At 40.8% G+C, this 19,798-nt stretch overlaps 1 protein-coding gene across 1 annotated transcript in view; it reads left to right on the forward strand.

The window, feature by feature from the left end:
• The window catches only part of fbln1 (fibulin 1), a 42,605-nt gene extending 23,010 nt beyond the window's left edge, over positions 1-19,595 (forward strand). Inside the window, exons 15-17 of the mRNA XM_087797210.1 lie at positions 3,198-3,343; positions 5,147-5,287; positions 19,335-19,595. Coding sequence (XP_087653336.1) covers positions 3,198-3,343; positions 5,147-5,287; positions 19,335-19,474 — 427 coding nt within the window. The 3' untranslated portion in view covers positions 19,475-19,595. The remainder of the gene's footprint in view (positions 1-3,197; positions 3,344-5,146; positions 5,288-19,334) is intronic.
• The last annotated feature ends 203 nt before the right edge of the window (positions 19,596-19,798 follow it).

Here is a 19,798-nt window from a genome sequence, read left to right on the forward strand (position 1 = left end):
TCAAGACTCATGTGTTCTGGACCAGGACTACAGATAAAATGAAGAAGCAACGCTTCTGGCTCAGCTCTTTATACTCTCCCCTACAAGTGGCTAAAAATAAGAGTGGAAGAGGTTTCATCGAACCTCCCACTTTTTTCGCTGTGAGTTATGGGGTTCTGGACTCCCGCCGGTGGTCGGAGTAATTAGTGGTGCAGCAACATGGCCGCTCGCTGAATGAGTGATGCCCGGCCGTGTTTGTGTTGGGGCGTTATCAACGTGCCGGCTATAAATAATAATTGCCCGAGAAATAAAAGAGCTTACGCTTGACCAGAAGACTTTCATCCAAAGAGTCTGTTTTTCTTTCTGGTCTGAGACTATTAGGGATTTTCTACCGGGGCCGGGGCCACGAGGAGCGCGCACGCTTGAGCGCACGTGTGTTGTAATTAGCCTCGCTTGATGATCTCCCGACTTTGAAGCGCTGAAGGGGGAAGTTCATCCCGGGTCATTATCTTCTCGTAAATTTACCCTCTGGCCCCGGCGGGGCGCTCACCTCGTCCTCCTGGGCCGGGCTCGGGTCTCCTCGCAGCCCGCGGTACTGCAAACCAGGAGAACATTTTGCGGCTTTGGCCCGGACCTTTAGAAAAACCTGGATCCTCCCACTAATTACTAATTACAAGCCCCTACCCAGCGGCGGCTTGACGTCTTGCGAGGGGCTTCTTCTCCTGGCCGTGCAACTTAAGCCCGCTCGGGCCCCGGAGCTGCAGCTGATGGTTCCCCTGAGGGGCCGCAGACGTCCACGGCTCATGACTCACGGTGCGGCTGTACGGCTGCCACGCACATTAACTGCACTTATACATGGCAACTTGGCTGTTTTCATATCCCAATATAACCGACGTCTTTGCTTCCTACCCACTTTCAAATTTAACCTTTTGGAAGTGGTGACTTTTTTTTATTTCGCTTCAACACATTTTTTGGGTCAAAATCCTGATTCATGAGCGTCAGGACTTCCATTAGTCCCACTTAAGGTGTGGGTGGAGCTGACTTCAGGAATACTTTTCTACGTTTATAATTTCTATGAGCAGTTAGGAGGTTCAATATGTATGTAGTTTACTAGAAAAAAAGTATCACAGTCACATAACTGAAGTCAAGATGGTTGCAAGTAAAAATTTTGTCACAAGCTATAAAAATCTGATTTTTAATGGAATTTAATTGTCTTCTTTACCAGAGTCCTGAACCTCCAGTGAGTCCTTCCCGTCTACTGAGTCCCTCTGGGGCTGCGACTCTCCTTATTAACTTTATTTTAATGAGACTTGTTTTCTAAGGTCCAGAGTCTTAAATGAGTCTCTGAGTCCTACTACTCCTCTGACTCCTCTCTTATTCAGTTTGACTCCTCACATGGATTCACTCGGCCTTCTTCCTTTAAATCCTAGAGGAGTCCAGCTCCTGGTACAAGTCCAAATGAATCACCTTCTTTTAAATGAGTCATACCTGTTTAATAAATCCTCAATTAGTGTCGTCTCCTAAAAGACTCTTCTCTAGTAAGTCATTGTTATTGAGTCTCTGAGTGAGTCAACCTAAATCGAGAGACTCCTTTTTTTTAAATTAGATTCCTCCTGGTCTTTTTCTTCTGAGTCGCTCGGTTTCTGATGAGTCCTTCTCTCTTTAGTGAATCATTAATGCTTTATCGAATCCCCTTCTTTCAGTCGCTCCACCTAAATATAGAGTCCTCCTTAAGTGAGTAACAAGCCTCTGGATCTTACTCCTTCACTGAGTCAATCCCTTATTGTTGAATCCTTTATCAAGTCTTCCTCGAGTAGTTAGTCCAAATACTGTACGTCTTTCGAGTCCAACTTAACTGGGTTGCTATAAGTCTTAAACCTGTAATGAGTCCTCCAATGAGTCCATCACCCTTCCTTTGAATGAGTCCTTCCTCTTTAGCGACTCCTTATCTTAGTCTTCCTTTATCGAGTCCCCTTATTTGAGTTACTCCACCCAAATATAGAGTCCTCCTTAAGTGAATTACAAACCTCTAGTGAGTCTCACTCCTCCATGATTCACTTTAAATGAGTCGTTTCCTGATTATTGAATCTTGAGAATCCAATACGAATTTTATTTGTATACATTGATTCTGATACAGTTTAATACAAAATATAAAAGAAATGGCAAAAAAATAAAACATTTATTGAAGTTAAATTAAATCATTATTATCATTATTACGATTAAAGTTGTTCTTTATATCTTGGTTTGATGTCAAATATTTTTTCTAATAAAATAACAGTTTCCATTGTTGTCGATTACTGTGTTTATATGTTGGTAATTATGAATTTAAAGGGGAAAAAAGTTTTTATTTAAACAACAAAAAACTGAAAGATAAAAATGAATACACAAAAAAAAAAAACACATTTTTGTAGAAACTCCAACTACTTTTGCCAATGATATTGATAATTAAAACCACATTTAAGTCTAGAATATGCATCAAATATTACTGTATCTGCAAGTGATATTACAAAAAATACATTTAATTATAGTACATAAAATTAAAAAATTAAACATTAAAAAATGAGCTAAACAATTGTTCTAATTCAGTATGATCAATATTGTCGAGTGATAAGAGTCGTGATATATGATATGTTGTGATAAAAGAGTGAAAACCTGCTCACAAAGCACCTATTTTCGCACGACGAGCCTCAATCCTTTATAATAAAAACCCTCTTTTCCCGGCAAATGTTTGACTCGGGTCGTCATGGAGACCCAACACACTACACTTCCCGCCTCGGCTCGACTCTCAGGATCACAGCTTTTCCCGCTGACGCGCGACCGACTGCGCTCTGGAATAAACACGGCAGTAAATAAAAGGACGAGAGCTGCCAGGGGCAGCGGCCGGGGAGTTGTCTGGTCTGGTTCATGGCGCACAATTTAGGACTCTACAGGAGACTCCCTGTGCCCCATAAATCCTCCTCGGGAGATTATCTGACGCTCGCAGGATCCAAATATTTTCTCCAACAGGTCGTGGATCATTTTTTGTTTTTGTGAGCGTAGTAAGTCACTGCCAAACATGAGATCTTCATAGATCCTCCACTAGTCTTTTCTTCATGTGTGAGTATCAATCAGAGCTGAGCCAGAAGGCAAGCTTAGATTTTATTGACACTGAAGTCAAGAACGTTGACCTGTTGTCGCGATGTCGTGAACGCTGCGGCGTATGTTTTTTTCGTCCGCAGGTTGCAGAGGCTCGATCGCTCCGACATCATCCGGTGCATCAAGTCCTGCCAGCCCGGCGACACCGCCTGCATACTCAACCCCACACACTCCGTGTCGCACACGTTCATCTCGCTGCCGACCTTCAGGGAGTTCACGGGGCCAGAGGGTGAGTCCTACTAGATCTTACTTCAACGTTTACACTCTTTGACAAACATTTTTTTTTAATATATTTTCATTCCCGGCCTCAATGCTACCACGTTAACTTCAGGCACCGCCGATCTGCAGTGTTGCCCGGTTTATGATAATTATTGTATTTGTGCGATAATTATAGTATTTGTATGTTGTGTTACTAACCTGAAATTTGCCACACAATGCGTTTATTTTGAGTTTCCGGAAAGATAATCTTGAATCTGCCCACTGGCAACAGAGTGTTAGCGACAAATCTTTTTTAGAAAAAACAACGTTAAACGTTTTTTATAATTTGACGATATTTCGAGTTAAAAATCATGATGTAATATTGTTTACACGGCACCTAATGTGTTGATGTTGTTGTGACTCTATTGTATCATGAGTGTGTTTGTACAAAAGTCTCTTTTCATGGAAATATTGACATTAGAAAATGATCTTAAGCTCCGCCCACTGAAAACACTTTGGTCACGGTGGAGGTTTTTCACCGCATGTCATCAATCGCCGAAGTATCCATCTCCAAGGGACTCGTTGTATAAACAAAGCGGGGGAGTGTGATAACAGCTGGCTGGAGGAGGAATGAAGCTATTATTACATCATAATGGACTCTCGTAACTTCTTGTTCGCCCAGATTTCAGAGCAACTTCATAGTAATGAAGTTGAAAGTAATGAGTTGAAAACATGGTCATGATGAGAAACTTACTGCATCTTGAGCAAGACTTCAACATCTATTACATGTGAGGAGAGTTGGAGTTTGACGTTAGTTGCCCTTTAAGAATAAAAAAAGACTAAAAAAACGGTCCTGAAAAGACGAGAAAATTTCACTAAATCGCATAAATACAGGGGTCCCCGAGCAACATGTGGGTCCAATTTAGAGTTTATGTTTCACGGATTTCCACTAGTTTACAGGTTTACTTTGGAGTAAAGTCAACTGAAATGAGCGTCTTGACATGTGAGGAATCACAGACTCTTCAGCGAAAATACCGTCTTTTTTTCAAAATGAAACACCTTTCAGACAGTAATAATCGATAGGACAGGATTAAAAGAATTTATTTTCTTTTTTCAGGGACCATCGGTTTCGTCCACTGCATTAACACACCTGCAAGTGTGGAACTTTCAATAGCATAGGAATGACTATGATGCGTTCAAAACAGAAAAACAAAACTAAATTAAATTTTATTAGCCAATAAATGAAAGAAAGGAAATCGATTACTAAACCTGGATTATGTTTTTTTTTTAACATCACTATTCAAACCACCCTTTCATGATGTCGACTCACAACTGATGTTTTTTTCTTGACGCTCACCACAGCGCCTCGTGTGGTCCGGAGTGACATCACAACAATGCTCGCCTCTTCAAATGATTGACGTTGCGATGCTCGTCTCAGTCAACCCTCCGCCTCTCCCCCCCCGCCCAAACCTACTCTATCGTTCTTGGCTGCGCCAGGAGCGCCATGTGCCGTGATGCGACCAGAAAACCGCAGTAATCACGAGCAGACGCTGACAAGCATCTATTGGCCGGCGTGCAGCAGGAGCTCTGTGTCAACAGGACTAAAAAGCTCTCGTCCTCGCTGTGCGTCGGGAGGTAAACGACCGGAGGCCTTTTCCCCCCGAACATCGGTATTAGAGCGTCAACCTTCCCCTGACCTTCGCAGTAAACACACAACTTTTCCATCTTCTCCTCCATTATCTCAGAGGTTAAAAATAGCGAGTGACGTTTGTTTGGCGGAGCAATCCCGGCGTGATTATGAAGCCTTCCGTGTCTAATTGTTATCTGCTTACAGAGATTGTTTTCCTGAGAACCTCCGTGCCGGCGTTCGGAGGATATCAGCTCGGCAGCTACGACGTCAAGTTCGAGATCCTGGACGGCAACGTGGAGAACGCTTTCGACATCATCAAGCGTGTAGAAAGTGGGATGATAGTGGGTGAGTAGCTGCGTTCCGGCGTGAACCAGGACCTGCAAATATACATCAAAATAAAAGCACAAAAATGTAGAAATTGAAACAAAAAAACCCACAGAATTTGTCAAATAAAATATATGTTTGATTGTTTAGAAATCAAACAAAAAAACTTTACAAGATACAAACAAGATAGTATCAAGTAGTCATAAAGAGTTTTAAGTGGACGTGAGAGTTTGAAAGTAGATGTGGAAGAGTTTGACAGTAGATTTGAGAGAGTTTGATAGAAGGTGTGAGAGAGTTTGATAGAAATGTGAGAGAGTTTTATAGAAGGTCTAAGAGAGTTTGATAGTAGATGTGAGAGAGTTTGATAGAAGGTGTGAGAGAGTTTGATAGAAATGTGAGAGAGTTTTATAGAAGGTCTAAGAGAGTTTGATAGTAGATATGAGAGAGTTTGATAGAAGGTGTGAGAGTTTGATAGTAGATGTAAGAGAGTTTTATATAAGTTGCCGATTCTACCGCAGCTCCAGATATGATGGTGACATTATGATGTGAGAGAGTTTTATAGAAGGTGTGAGAGCATTTGATAGTAGATGTGAGAGAGTTTGATAGTAGATATGAGAGAGTTTGATAGTAGGTGTGAGAGAGTTTGATAGAAGGTGTGAGAGAGTTTGATAGTAGATGTGAGAGTTTGATAGAAGGTGTGAGAGAGTTTGATAGAAGGTGTGAGAGTTTGATAGAAGGTGTGAGAGAGTTTGATAGATGGTGTGAGAGAGTTTGATAGTTGATGTGAGATTTCTATAGAAGGTGTGAGAGAGTTTGATAGATGGTGTGAGAGAGTTTGATAGATGGTGTGAGAGAGTTTGATAGTAGATGTGAGAGTTTGATAAAAGGTGTGAGAGAGTTTGATAGTAGATGTGAGAGTTTGATAGAAGGTGTGAGAGAGTTTGATAGATGGTGTGAGAGAGTTTGATAGTAGATGTGAGAGTTTGATAAAAGGTGAGAGAGTTTGATAGTAGATGTGAGAGTTTGATAGAAGGTGTGAGGGAGTTTGATAAAAGGTGTGAGAGAGTTTGATAGTAGATGTGAGAGTTTGATAGAAGGTGTGAGAGAGTTTGATAGATGGTGTGAGAGAGTTTGATAGTAGATGTGAGAGTTTGATAAAAGGTGTGAGAGTTTGATAGTAGATGTGAGAGTTTGATAGAAGGTGTGAGGGAGTTTGATAGATGTTGTGAGAGAGTTTTATAGTAGATGTGAGAGAGTTTGATAGAAGGTGTGAGAGAGTTTGATAGATGGTGTGAGAGAGTTTGATAGTAGATGTGAGAGTTTGATAAAAGGTGTGAGAGAGTTTGATAGTAGATGTGAGAGTTTGATAGAAGGTGTGAGAGAGTTTGATAGATGTGTGAGAGAGTTTGATAGTAGATGTGAGAGAGTTTGATAGAAGGTGTGAGAGAGTTTGATAGTAGATGTGAGAGTTTGATAGAAGGTGTGAGAGAGTTTGATAGATGTGTGAGAGAGTTTGATAGTAGATGTGAGAGAGTTTGATAGTAGATGTGAGAGAGTTTGAAAGCAGATGAAGTAGTAAGAAGGAAGGAAGGAAGTAGAATTTCATTGAAAGTAGAATAGTCATTAAAAAAAGGTTAGTATTTTTCTAAATAGTTCAGACCAAACTTTAAAAAAAATAAAAATTGATAAATATGTAAAATAAATGAAACTAAAACAAAATCCAACACATTTAAAAATTAACTCAAAACAAAAGTTAAGCAAAAAAAGATTCAGGGTCTACTTAAAAACACAAAAATACAACATTTCCAATTTATTTGAATATCAACTATTTATCGCTGCCAAAACAAACATTAACAAAATAAAATACATATTTGAAGTAAAAATAATTATAACAAGAGAAAAAAAATTTGTGACAAACCAAATAAAAACCAAGTTATATAAATAACAAATAAAAACTGTGAATGTTTAAAGACAAACTAAAACCCCACAGATTTCATGACATAAACCATTCTTCAGATCTTTAATCTCAGAAAACGAGGCATGAAAGTAACAGATTTCAGTTAAAAAACAACTTCAAAAGCTTCGTTCCTCCTTCATTAGTCCACCATGATGTCATGAGCTCTTGATGTGTTTTCTTTCGTCTGTGAGAGTGTGTGAGGTTCCCGTGTTGTTGCCTTGTGTTTGCACGATTAGAGAACCAAGTCAAGAAGAGAGATGAAGTGAGACGCGACTGAACGACAGAGAACAGAGAGCGAAAGTATGTGCAGAAGCCATCACGGCCGCTTTTCTTCTTTGCTTGCGGTCGAACGTATTGTTCCGTTTTCCCACCGCGAGGCCTCGCCTCTTCAAACGTCCACCACATGAGAGAGTCCTTGTTTGTTCCAGCTCCTGCATATTAACATCACTTTCGTGTTTGCACCGTAGACTCGCTGATGTGTCGCCTGACGGTTGATCCAGGCTGACAGGAACCAGCAGGTTAAGCTGAAACATTTTTACACTCGTATACAAACATTACCGTCGGACAAACATAGACTGGTTTCACCTGCACATGCACATGTTTCTTTAAATAAATCTTAGTCCGTTTAAGGCTAGAACACAAGCTTCTCCAATGATACAAATCAACTCAATTCTCAAAGCTGGAGGTATGAGTTCTCTGGGAGGGAGTGAGAGTGGCAGAGCGACAGGTTTATTTTGTTTATTTAGAATGTGATTTTAATACAGTTAGAATCCAAGGTTTGCACTTGAGTCTCACTCGGGACCATCATTAAAGGAGTATCATAGTTCAGACAAAGTCCTCGGCCAAGTGCAGCCTGAGGGTCATGTTGGCCGTTTGACCTCATGAGGTCATTAATACAGTCAAAGTATGATCTTCCAAAGTGAAATTGTGTTTTGTATTTTTTTTTTTTTATAATTTACGAAGGTATTTTTTACGTTTTTTTTTTTTTTTAAACTTTTTGGGAGTATTTCTTATTTCTCCAAATAATTTTGAAGTAAATTTAGGAAATGTTTAGAAATCATTAAAAAAATATATTTATATATATAATATTTTTAAACTTGTTCAGACCAAACTGTTTAAAACAACCCAAAGAGTGATACATATGTAAAATAAATGTAACTAAATCAAAATCCAATACTTTTCAAAAACATTTAGAAATGAACTCAAAACAAAAGTAAATCAAAAAGATTTAGGTCCATTTAAAAACACAAAAATGAATATTTTCTTCAAAATCTTTGAAAACAAATCTACTTTAATGTAACTATTTATTGCTGCCAAAACTAACATCATCAAAATAAATGCGTGACTTTCCCTGTTTTTTTTTATTTGTACTTTATGTAAATGAGTGACTAAAACGGACAGTTCGTCCAAAATTACAATTGCACTACATTTCTACTCACCCTTATGTCTACTAAGGGGTTTAGTCAGAAGACACTTGTGCAATATTTACCTGGAGTGTATCCTGTCTGTGTAGCATTTTAGCCTCTTAGAATGTGCTAAAAACAGGTTTAAAATATTGACTTAGTAATCAAATTTCAGAAATGTTTGAGGCTTCAATAAACGTTACAGACGAGCATTATGGAGGTATTTAATGTTTTATAGTGTCTTTTTGGACGAAGATGAAGATGAAAAAAACAACTGAGCTCCATTTTGCTCCATTAAAATGAATAAACATTTTTGTCTATAACTCTAAAAGAACAGATTACTCTGAAAAAAGTTAGAATTTTGTCGCTTGACAAGCAGAGACACTGTAAATAAGAACCGGCATAAAAAAACTCAGGAAAGTTTCTTATTGTACAGATGTCAAATAGTTCAGATTCATCAAATCAGTTTTATTATTCATGTCTGTTTATACATCTTAAAATCTAAAGAAAAAAAATTCCTCAAAACAAAAGTCACTGGGATCTGAGAGCATTTGTCCTTGAATAGAGGAAATAGTGACGAGCAAAATGATTAACCATCGATGCTCCAGCGTGGACGGAGCAGCAGGAAAGGAAGCGTCTCACAAAGGTAATAAGTAATATAATAATAATAATAAGTTAGTAATAAAAGTTGACTCAGCTCATTTAAATTGTCATCAAGACCAATGAGACGCTTTAAAAGTGCATTTACGATGTGAGATTCGACTTGTTGTCCGCGTGACCATGAATTCATTTCAGCCGATTCTAGGATTGTGACCAGGACGAATATTAAACCTCACCATGTTGACTCTGTCAACCTTCAGCTCCTCGTCATCATGAATCGTAAACTTTAGCATCCGTCAACGCCGCTGGAGGACCTTTAGTTTTCCATCCACGAGCCTCCGTTGAACTGGTCGTTGAGCGTGGACTCAGAAATCAGTCACACGTGCACCGACGTGGAAGCGTGCGATCCGTGATGTAGTTCTGCACCACACTCCGGTTCCTCTTCATCCATCATGTGACGATGACAACCCTGACAGGATCGCGACTCCACACAATGGAAAATGAGGACGCGCACTCTGCTAGCCATGACTTTTGAAAATTGTGCTCTGTATGAACATCCATTCAGAAGGATATTCCACTTCCTGGTTCTGGTCTTGCATATCTAGGTATTGGAGGTTCTTCTTGGTCTCATTAAAAGAAGGCAATAAAGGACAAGAACTGAAGTGTTGATGCGGTTGAGCTGTTGATACGAACATAGACATTGGTTGACACGCACGATGGTGCTCATGTTCCTGAAGTCTTCGAGCAGATGGAGGGGTAGATCGCCCCCTTCAGGCCGCATCAAGACCCTGCAGAGATTCTTGTTTGAGAGAATACAACTTTTCATTTTCTTTCTCTTCAGTACTTTCAAGAGCTTGTTGTCTCATAACTGTTGTTCAGTGGTTGTTTGCTGCTCATTATAATGTGTTAATGTTTCCTATTTTCCTGTTGTCAAGTGAGTTCTACTAGTGAACAGTAAAATATTGACATTAGAAAATGATCTTAAGCCCCGCTCACTCGAAACACTATGTTTTTCTGGAGATTAAATGTTGTTCATCATAACCACACCCACTCTGCTGTGATTGGTCAAGCATGGAGGTTTGTCACTGCATGTCATCAATGGTCTCCACCTCCAAGGGACTCGTTGTATAAACAAAGCAGGGCGTGATTACAGCTGGCTGTAGGAGGAGTGAAGCCATTATTGCGTCATAATGGACTCTCGTAACCTCTCGTTCGCCCAGATTTCAGAGCAACTTTATAAAGTAATAAGTTGAAAACATGGTCATGATGAGGAACATTTACTTCATGACAGGAGAGCTGGAGTTTCAAATTAATGTAAACATTTGATTGGATGAGGGGCCCATTTGGTCCGGACACAGGAATAGAACTGACAGTTTTTTTGTGGTGTTGGACTCTAAAAGAAGTTATAAAAAAAAAAACCCATACCACCTGAAACCAAAGTTTCTTCTGAGGTCACTCTGAAGTATCTATCGTTGACACTGTGATTCCTGGCGAATATACGAAGAACCACTTCTCAACTTCTGCTTGAATCACCTCATCGTGTGGCCACAAAGAAATGTGACACAAAACCCTAAATATGGATGTGAAGATAAAACCAGGACCACAGATATCTTTCTTGTTTTTCCGTCATTCAATACATTCTTTGGGGGAAACGGTCAGTCCACAGCTAAATACCGTTCATATTTGGAAAGCAGGTGGAAAAATGCACGAGTGGTTCATACACTGAAGAAACACCTTGTGTACCGGCCGGTCGCTGGCACCGGAGTGAAAGGAAAGGAGGTGGTTTTTCTTCTCTCGGAGCAGGTCCACAGCGGTCGGTGGAATGTGAGCCTTCTGTGTGAGACATGACTCCTCCTGTGCGAGTGGAAAGTGTGGCCGGGCGAGATGAAGACTTGCGGACACGGCGGCAGATAAGCAGACAACTCACCCCTTCGGAGTTTAAGCCGCTGTCATCGGGATGAATCATATCGAGGAGGCCGCGAGCCCAGCAGAGAGCGCCAAGCCCACAGAGATTAGTCCACTTAATCAAAACAGGATCCTCTCCTCCCAGTCGGTCCCTCGGGTGGTCCTCACCCATCAACCTACATAGCTGCAGATAGTGTCATGCCTGCTAAGATAAACCATGGAAATGTAAATACAAGCCAGTATCCACGCAGACATTTACAATAAAAAGGATAAATATGTCTTAATAACTCATTAGATGCACTTATCTCCTTCAGTCGGACCATCAGTTTAAATTATACTCATCATAACTCTTCTGTCCTTCCTGTGTCACAGGGGAAAAAAAGCGATGTTTACTCAACCAGTCAAGTGGAATGTCTTTCAAGACGTATGATAACTCATTTTTAATGATGAGAAACAAGTAAATATCTGGTCAGTTCCTTTCCATATTTTCTTCTTATATAAGCTTAAGTTTCCATTACAGGAAGAGAAAGATTCTCCAAATGAGACTGAGATGTCTTTAAGTATGAGGCTAATGGAAAGTCAATATATGTGTTATTGTTTTGAGGTGTTTTATATCTTGAAAGACTTGGAATTATCCTAGATTCAAAAACCATAAAGGAAAGGCACCAACACGTTTTTCTATGATTAAATTATACCATTATAGATGAATTAGGACAAGTAAAAATTGAACCCAGGTAGTTTATTATCCTAAATAAACCTTTTTATTAATGAATGATGAAATAGTTTTATTTTGGTTACAATACAAAAAAACACTTAAATTACATTTTCTCACTACAAAACGAACTCTGTAACAAAAAAAAAAGGAATAGACAGAAAGTAGCTTAACCTATGCATCCCAATCCATTAAATAAACACAGAAAAACACAAAGAAAACAAAATAATTTCTCATTTCAGTCATTCTACATTGTAATCCTTCAACATTTTACCTTTTAATGTTTGTTTTTTTTAATATACTAGCTCAGTGGTCCCCCATCTTTTCCAACTCGGGGCCCACTTGTAAGTCTCAAAAACCTTTGCGGCCCAGCTCTGACCCCATAAATACAAAGGCATTATGATGCGTTCTCATTTCCTTGTCACATGTATAATACTCGAAGGAAAGACAATATAATGAAAATAATATTTGAAAATGTTTAATATCCTTTTAAACTTAACGAGTTTTAACATTTAATGTTTTATTTTTCTATAATTACATCTGCCCTCCCACAAAAAATTATACCATTTTGGATACGATTTTGCGGCCCACTTGCAATACCTTTGCGGCCCAACAGGGGGCCGCAGCCCACAGGTTGGGAATCTCTATACTAGCTGAAGTTGGCTTTAGTTAGTGTCCGAATAAAATGAAAGGCTTTATTCAGTCACATCACCTTGCTCTTCGCCAGGGGGCGTTTCTAGGCCAGCGGGTAAAAGTGGTCTCTCCAGTGTGTCCTGGTCTCCCCGCTCATCTCCAACCAGTGGGACATGCCCTGAACAGCTCACCAGTGAGGTGTCCTAATCAGATGCCAAAGCCACTTCAAATGAATCCTCTCAACGCGAATAAGGCAGTGGTTAAACTAAGAGCCTCTCACGGATGGTCGTGCTTTTCACCCTATTTCTAAGGTAGAGCCAAGCCACCCTTAAGAGAACAGTTATTTCCACTGCTTGTTCCGGCGATCTTGTTCTTTTGCTTATTAGCCACCGTTCATGATGACTTATAGGTGAGGGTAGGGATGACCTACATTCTAAACATATCAGTAGCCCTGATAAATACATAGCCCTGAGTCGCAGCACAATAATCACCTTTCTTCCTGATATAGCAAACCACCAGGGGGGCCACGAGGCGGTTTCCCCGGTCCCAGCCCTACTCAACATATGCACACATACGGTACTTTGAACGTTTGCTTGCATTATTTTAGTCCACAAAAGTTGCGGTGGAGATAATGGTGCGTGTTATGTCATCTCAGCTGCCGCGGCCCGCAACTGCAAAAACAGAACATCCTAGAAAAAGAACCGACCGATTCCCCAACGGCCACTTTGCAATGATGTCACAAGCCAGCGACTGACACCGTCCAACAATGACACACGGGTCATTTAAGAGTTCCGTAGCTTTGACTGACTGTTAATTGACCTTTAAAATACGAAAACCACATACGCTGCTTTGGAGTGGTCAGAGTCGTGTTTGGACAGCCGGACTTGACCATCCATGTCATGTCCGCGGGATTGTAAATGTGAGATGAGTTGTGTCGTCGACGGTTATATCGGGCGTTCTGCTGAAAGGTTGCTATCAGTTTAATCTGATTTGTTGTAATTTGTTAGAAAAACTTTTTCAAGTTTGAGATCTCTTCTGGCATCTGGAAAAAAGTTTTTGGCCTTGCTTATTCTGGTAATGACTGCATCAACTAATCATTGACTCTAAAACCACAGTTTGTTTTGTTGATGTTTATGCCAAAATGACTGCTGCGCATCGCTGATACTGCTGCATACAAACCCATCATATTTGCACTCATAATGAGCCCGAAACATCCTCCAGTGCCATTATTTTGTGTATTGGAACTTAGTTCAGCGTCTGGACGCGCTCCAATGGTTTCACTGCAGTGAGCATGCATAGTGCCATAACCAGTATATCATTATACAATACTGTGGTGAAGCCAACACATACTTTTCATTTGTCTCTGGTGTTAAACCCGCTCATTTGGGATTTTGTCATACACTTCCTCGCTGAGTTTTGGAAACCAGAAAACCCCCGAAATTGTACTGTTTACATGTAACCCTTCAATGTTGCAGGCCGCACGGCCATGAAAGATGACAAATGCCTTCAAGCTCTCGCTTCACTGAGTTTTGCGGCACTGCCTGTCCAACTGCTGCGCATTTATTTAAGGCTATTTTCTTCCCGAAGGGTTGGCCGTACGGTGCGGCGGAATGTTTGCAAGAGTGGACAGATGTTTGTTCGATGGTGCTCGTTTGGGCCGACAGCATCACCCTTCGACCCTGCGGTGGATACCTCAGTGAGATGGAACCATTCCAAGAAGCTTTCAAACATTACAGCTCTGTCTCCTGTTCGGGCAACCTCAGATAGCATAACCTTATAGTCCAGCCGGAGGGTAAACTAAGAAAGCCACAGGGTGTTTATTTATATCAATCTCAGGTGGAATGGTGACGAATCAAAGTCTTTTTTTTGTTTTCTTCAGACGAAATGCTAAAGAGGAGATTGCGGTTGTGGTTGCACCTCAGGGTTACCGGGAGTACGCTGAGGCCCAGCTGCTCGCTGATGATTTCCCCTCATTGGGGATACCACCAAGCGTTTGATGGGAAGCTTACGGAAACACAGAGTCATCATTTAGGATGTTCTCGAGGCTTAAGGAGAGGTCACTCACACTCAAGTTAAACCTGCTTCGTGCAAGACTTAAGCAGACATAATTAGACATTTCTCACTGTCGAGGTCGACCGAAATGTACATTCGACAAAAGTATGTGGCCATAAGGTTATATCAACAGATGTGAGGAGGGTCTCTCTAAATTTTCTCGCAATCTTTGAACAGTAATTATATGAGAAAGAATATATGTTTACATTCTGGTTAAAAAAAAAGCTGAGTAACAACTTTTTTTTACCGACAAAGGTTATCAAGAGTATTAGTAATGTGTCATTGTGCTTCAGTGGCTTTAAGTGACGACCTAACTGGAAGGATATTGGAAAAGCCTAAACGTTCGTGATTTGTGACCAACATTAGTTGTATCTAAAGAAACTCTTCTGGTGAGTTCTCGTGAGTCTCACGTTATTAGAAAGTCTGGAATAACGATATATATGAGAGTGTTTAAAAAACAACTCCATGATAAAATCTCTAAACTTAGGAAAATGTTCTGGCAACATGATTTGGAGCTTGTAATCCATGCGATTGTGTCTTGTCGTCTGGACTATTGTAACAGTTTGTTTTCATGTCTTAACAGAAGGATCTGTCTCGCCTGCAATTGATTCAGAACCCTGCAGCGAAATTCTGACCCGCTCTAGTAGAAGAACTCACATTTCTCCGATCTTTAAAACTCTTCACTGGCTTCCAGTTTCTTTCAGGATCAACTTTTAAATTCTGGTTCTTACGTTCAGATCCATTCATGGTCAGACCTTCCATCACTGTTCTGATCCAGACTTACACCCCAGCTCGGGCTCTGAGGTCTGCGGATCAGAATCTACTGATGGTTCCACGCACTCGGTTCAGGACCAGAGGAGAGAAATCCTTCCAGGCTGTTGCTCCTAAACTGAAACTTCCTCTCTCTCTTCCCTTGATGGATCTACTGACTCCTTCAAGAAACATCTCCAAAAATTGTATTCTAGCAGGCTTTCCCTGATTTCCTGTGTTGTTCTCTGTGTTATATTGAACTTTTAAGTATATATTTTATTGGGTATTATTTTGATTGTTAAAGCGCTTTGTGACCCTGGTCTGGAAAAGCGCTCTATAAATATAAATTACTTACTATATAGTTAAGAGTCTTATCCAAATGCAAGTGTTTCCATTTTAGGATCTGAATTTATGCAAAATTCTGGAGATAAACCGGGCCATTGGTTCGACATTGACTTTCCAAAATGCAGGGAGTAATTCTATTATTGGTTCTTGAATGATTGTAAGATCTTTTAATCCAACTCTTGACCCTTCAAACGACGCGGTTACAGGGTTTATGTTCTCTTGTGGAGCCCAGTGTAACCTTTGTTGTTGTGGTCTAGAGGAATGTCCTGTTTGCTGCCAGATCACTGGGTGCTAGCGTTCTCCCGCCCCTCATTCTGACGGCTTTCAAACGTGGCTGCAGGGTCAAGTGGATCCAATCCCTGCCAAGTGGTACAGTGTGAAAACGCTGTGTCTGTGGTTGAGACTGTGTATCGATAATATGGCGTTCGGAGTCCACGTGTCGTTTACAAAAGGAGGTGCATTTCTTTTCCACAGCCGTCGTGTGATTATAATCGTATTTTACTTGTCGCCATCGTGTGTTTTCTTAACCAAGGACGGACTCTTTTGTTCTAATTTTGTGTGATTTACAGACAAACCATGAACCCTCTGAACCCTCGCTCGCGTTGGTCAGTTCGGACTCTTTGCCATCGCAATTGGCCACCGTCTGAAAATAATTCTTCATGTCAGTTTTTTTTTTTTTACAAGTTGTGGCTGTTGTTAGGTTTAAGCAAAGGTTAGCACTCTCTGATGGTTGATGTGGAAACAATAAAGTTTAAGTTGGCTCAACTCATCTGTCTCCGAGCAACTTCGCCCCAAAACAACAAGTCATGGGGCAAACCTACATTGGCGCCGTTCCATACTTAAAAAAATGTATTATCAGTGCAATCTGCTGAGTGTCTGCAGACTCAGAAGGACGATACCAACATAGGAGAAACACGAACGAGCTTGAAGCTCTCAGACCGAGAGAGGATTTTGGGAGAAATTACTTGATGGTTGTATCGCGTGACTGTGACTGCTCCCCTCCATCAAACACATGGGACTCATTTATCCTTGTGGGCCACAGTGATGGTGCCACAAACACCAGGCCGCCGGAGGGAGGCAAGAGGAGGGAGGAAGAGAGACAGGAGAATTAGTGGGTAAGGGGATCTGCCACTGTACATGTCAACTGCACCAAAGGACACAGCCAATGACATTAAAGCCATCATCATTTGCACATTAGAGGAGGATTTTCTGTTTCATTGCATAAACTGCAAAAAGGAAAATTTAGAACTTTTAATTTTTCTGCCAGGAACCGACATCAGGAGCTTGAGTGTGATTCTTCTGACTCGGTCCTTCAGTTTGTTGGTCTTCGGCACAAACATCCTTTCGAACCCGGTTGACCCTTGGTTTGCAAAGATGCGTCAGCGTCGTCGCAAAGTGACACCTGGTGCGCCCAGTTCCACGCAGGGCGTTTTTAGAGCCGAGCGTCTCTGCTGCGGCTGGATTCTCCAGTTAACCTCGATAACACCAGGTTTTGTAACATTTCCCAATAGTTGGTGCTTCATTTTCGACCCATGTCTCATGTGCTCGCTCTTTTTATGTCATCTTGTGTCGAGAGAGAATCGTCTTTTAACCGGTGGATTTGTATAGGGGTTGCTGGTTATCAACTATATTCAAAAGTGAATCGGTTTCGATCAATAGTGTTTTTTTTAATGACCAATTTACTGTTGAGGTTGATGAACCGGCTGTTTTATTAGCATCACTATGACCTTATCAGCCGGGGACCTAAAAATGATAATGCCTGCTTTTTGCTATGCTAAATGTTCCTATTACTTCCTATTATCCCATTTATAAGGTCGGGTCGCTGGGGTATCAACCGGACCAAAGAGCCTTTCTTCTACCTAGATCTGACTTGTAGCCCCTCTGGGAGAACACAAAGGTGGCCATGGGGTCAATCCTTAGATCAATCAATCAATCTTGTACTGGGTCTGTGGCGTTTTACAAATAGACGGTGCAGTGCCGGCAGCATTTCTCGCTCCAAAGCTCCAGCAAAACTCATATTTTACTTGTTGCTATTGTGTATTTTCTTAACCAAGGATGTAATCTTTTGTTCCAACTTTGTGTCTCAGACAAACAGCACCATGAACCCCCTGAACCCTTGTTCCTTTGGTCAGTGAGGACTGCCCATATCTAGTGGCCAGATGGACGAGGAGGTTGTAAATCCATCTTTCAATACTATGTCGCAGAGGCCGGAGCAATGGGGTTTAGATATTCCTCTCACTAGATGCCTCTTTTAGATCCTCGGTTTCCAGGCCAATCAATCTAGTCCTGGATCTTCCTTTCCCAATTCATGGCCGAAGTACTCCCGAGGAGGTGTCTAGGAAGAACGTCAACTGGCTTCTCTCCTTCCTACCTTCCCCAAAAAAATGGCCAGTTGTCTTAATGGAACTGACAAATGAGTTAAATTACATATCGATATGTCGGGTTCCTTCGTAGGTCCTGAAGTCTTCTATCTTCTGCTGCGATCAGAGTCTAGATTTCCAACAAATCCAAAGAGAACGCAGCCGACCACAGTAACGATGATATAATATCTGCAGATGATTCACTCGCGACGGGTCCAACATGTTGGTTATTACTAATAAAACCTTCACGGTCCATGCCGTCTCCGAAGTCGACATGTATTTAATAGAGACCAGGACACATTCTTAAGTTTGCCGCACTGGAGCTGGGACGCACATGTGGCCGATCATCACCGCATGTGATGTACAAGTGCCAGCGCCACATTAGTGAATCACCAGAAGAAGCGGCTGAACACGGGTGTTGACTGAGAGCTGATGTGGCTTCTTCTTCAAAGAAGGCCTGTGACAGCGCTCAGTGCGCCGGCCTCGCAAATGAAGCCGTAGGATTGGTCACATGGAAACCAGTTTGACCGCCTCAGAGAGAGACCCAGTTCTTAGAATGATTAGCGCAAACCCAAGGGGAGCCATTATAAACCAAAGAAATATTCAATTTGTTGTTTTTGGAAAAAAAAAAATCTCTCCCTGACAGAAAAAGAGAGGAATTACTCGCTAACTTTAATAGAAAGCTGATGCAAAACATTTCATATGTATTTTTTTTAACGTTTAATCATGTTTGTCAGGCCTGTTTCTGAGTATAAAAGCTGATTCAAATGGGAACTAACTTGCATTTCTGACTCTTGTGTGTATGTTAAAAAATAACACTACACTAAACAACACTAGATTTAGTTTGTCAGAGAGTTTGAGAGTCAAAGTGCAGGGAGTTGTGGGGTTTTTTTCCCCATTTTTCCCTGGTCAAATTATTTTCACAATCGGATTAAGCATTTCTTATGCTATTTGGATTTTTATTATTATTTTTTTTTATTATTATTATTGTGTATTGTTATTTTTTGGTTTATTATTTTATTGTTGGATTGTGTTATTGTTCATTTATGTTCTCTTTTAATATTAATACTTTTTAAAATTAATTTCAATTTGTAATGTTTATAACAATTTTAAATTTTGTAATGATTTGGCCAAAGTGTATACGTACTATTCACCTCAATTATGTTTAAAATCTTTTTAGTTCACTCGTTAACCTCACAACAAAGTAGTTTCTTTTCTATAAACACATTTTAGCATAGCGTTTAAGCTAATATAATATAAGCTAGTTCAGTATGTAGCATTGTTTAGCTTATAAATCCTTCAGGGATGCAAGAAAAAGAGTTGAGCTCAAAATGTCCGGTTTCTCCTCCAGGTGTCGTCCGCCAGACGAAGGCTCTGATTGGTCCGCTGACGACGGCGCTGAAGCTCTCCATGCGTAACCTGACGGGCCAGGGCGACTCCAGCCAGAACGTCATCAACGTCAACGTGTTCGTGTCTGAGTTCTGGTTTTGAAGCGGCTCCTCTGACCAAGAAGACTTGCATGACCTCGGCTGAATCTGGAGAACGAATATTCGCCTGATATTTACACGCTAACAAGCTTCTTATCTTTCAGGAATAAACATTATTTTAGGTACGTCTTCGCTCTCTGGACTTTTGTTCGGGTTCCAAAAAACCTTTCCCGTCTTTTGATGTTTTTCTCTCCATTTTCATTTAAGTATTTTATTATTATGGTTTCTTAAAACCCGACCAATTTACATTCCTAGAACCCTAAACTATCCCAGATCCCTTTACAATCCTAGACCCTCATACATTCCCGGAACACCTTACAAATCCAGA

The sequence above is a fragment of the Callionymus lyra genome, chromosome 8 (assembly GCF_982586985.1).
Source record: "Callionymus lyra chromosome 8, fCalLyr1.hap1.1, whole genome shotgun sequence".
Classification (NCBI taxonomy): Eukaryota; Metazoa; Chordata; class Actinopteri; order Syngnathiformes; family Callionymidae; genus Callionymus; species Callionymus lyra.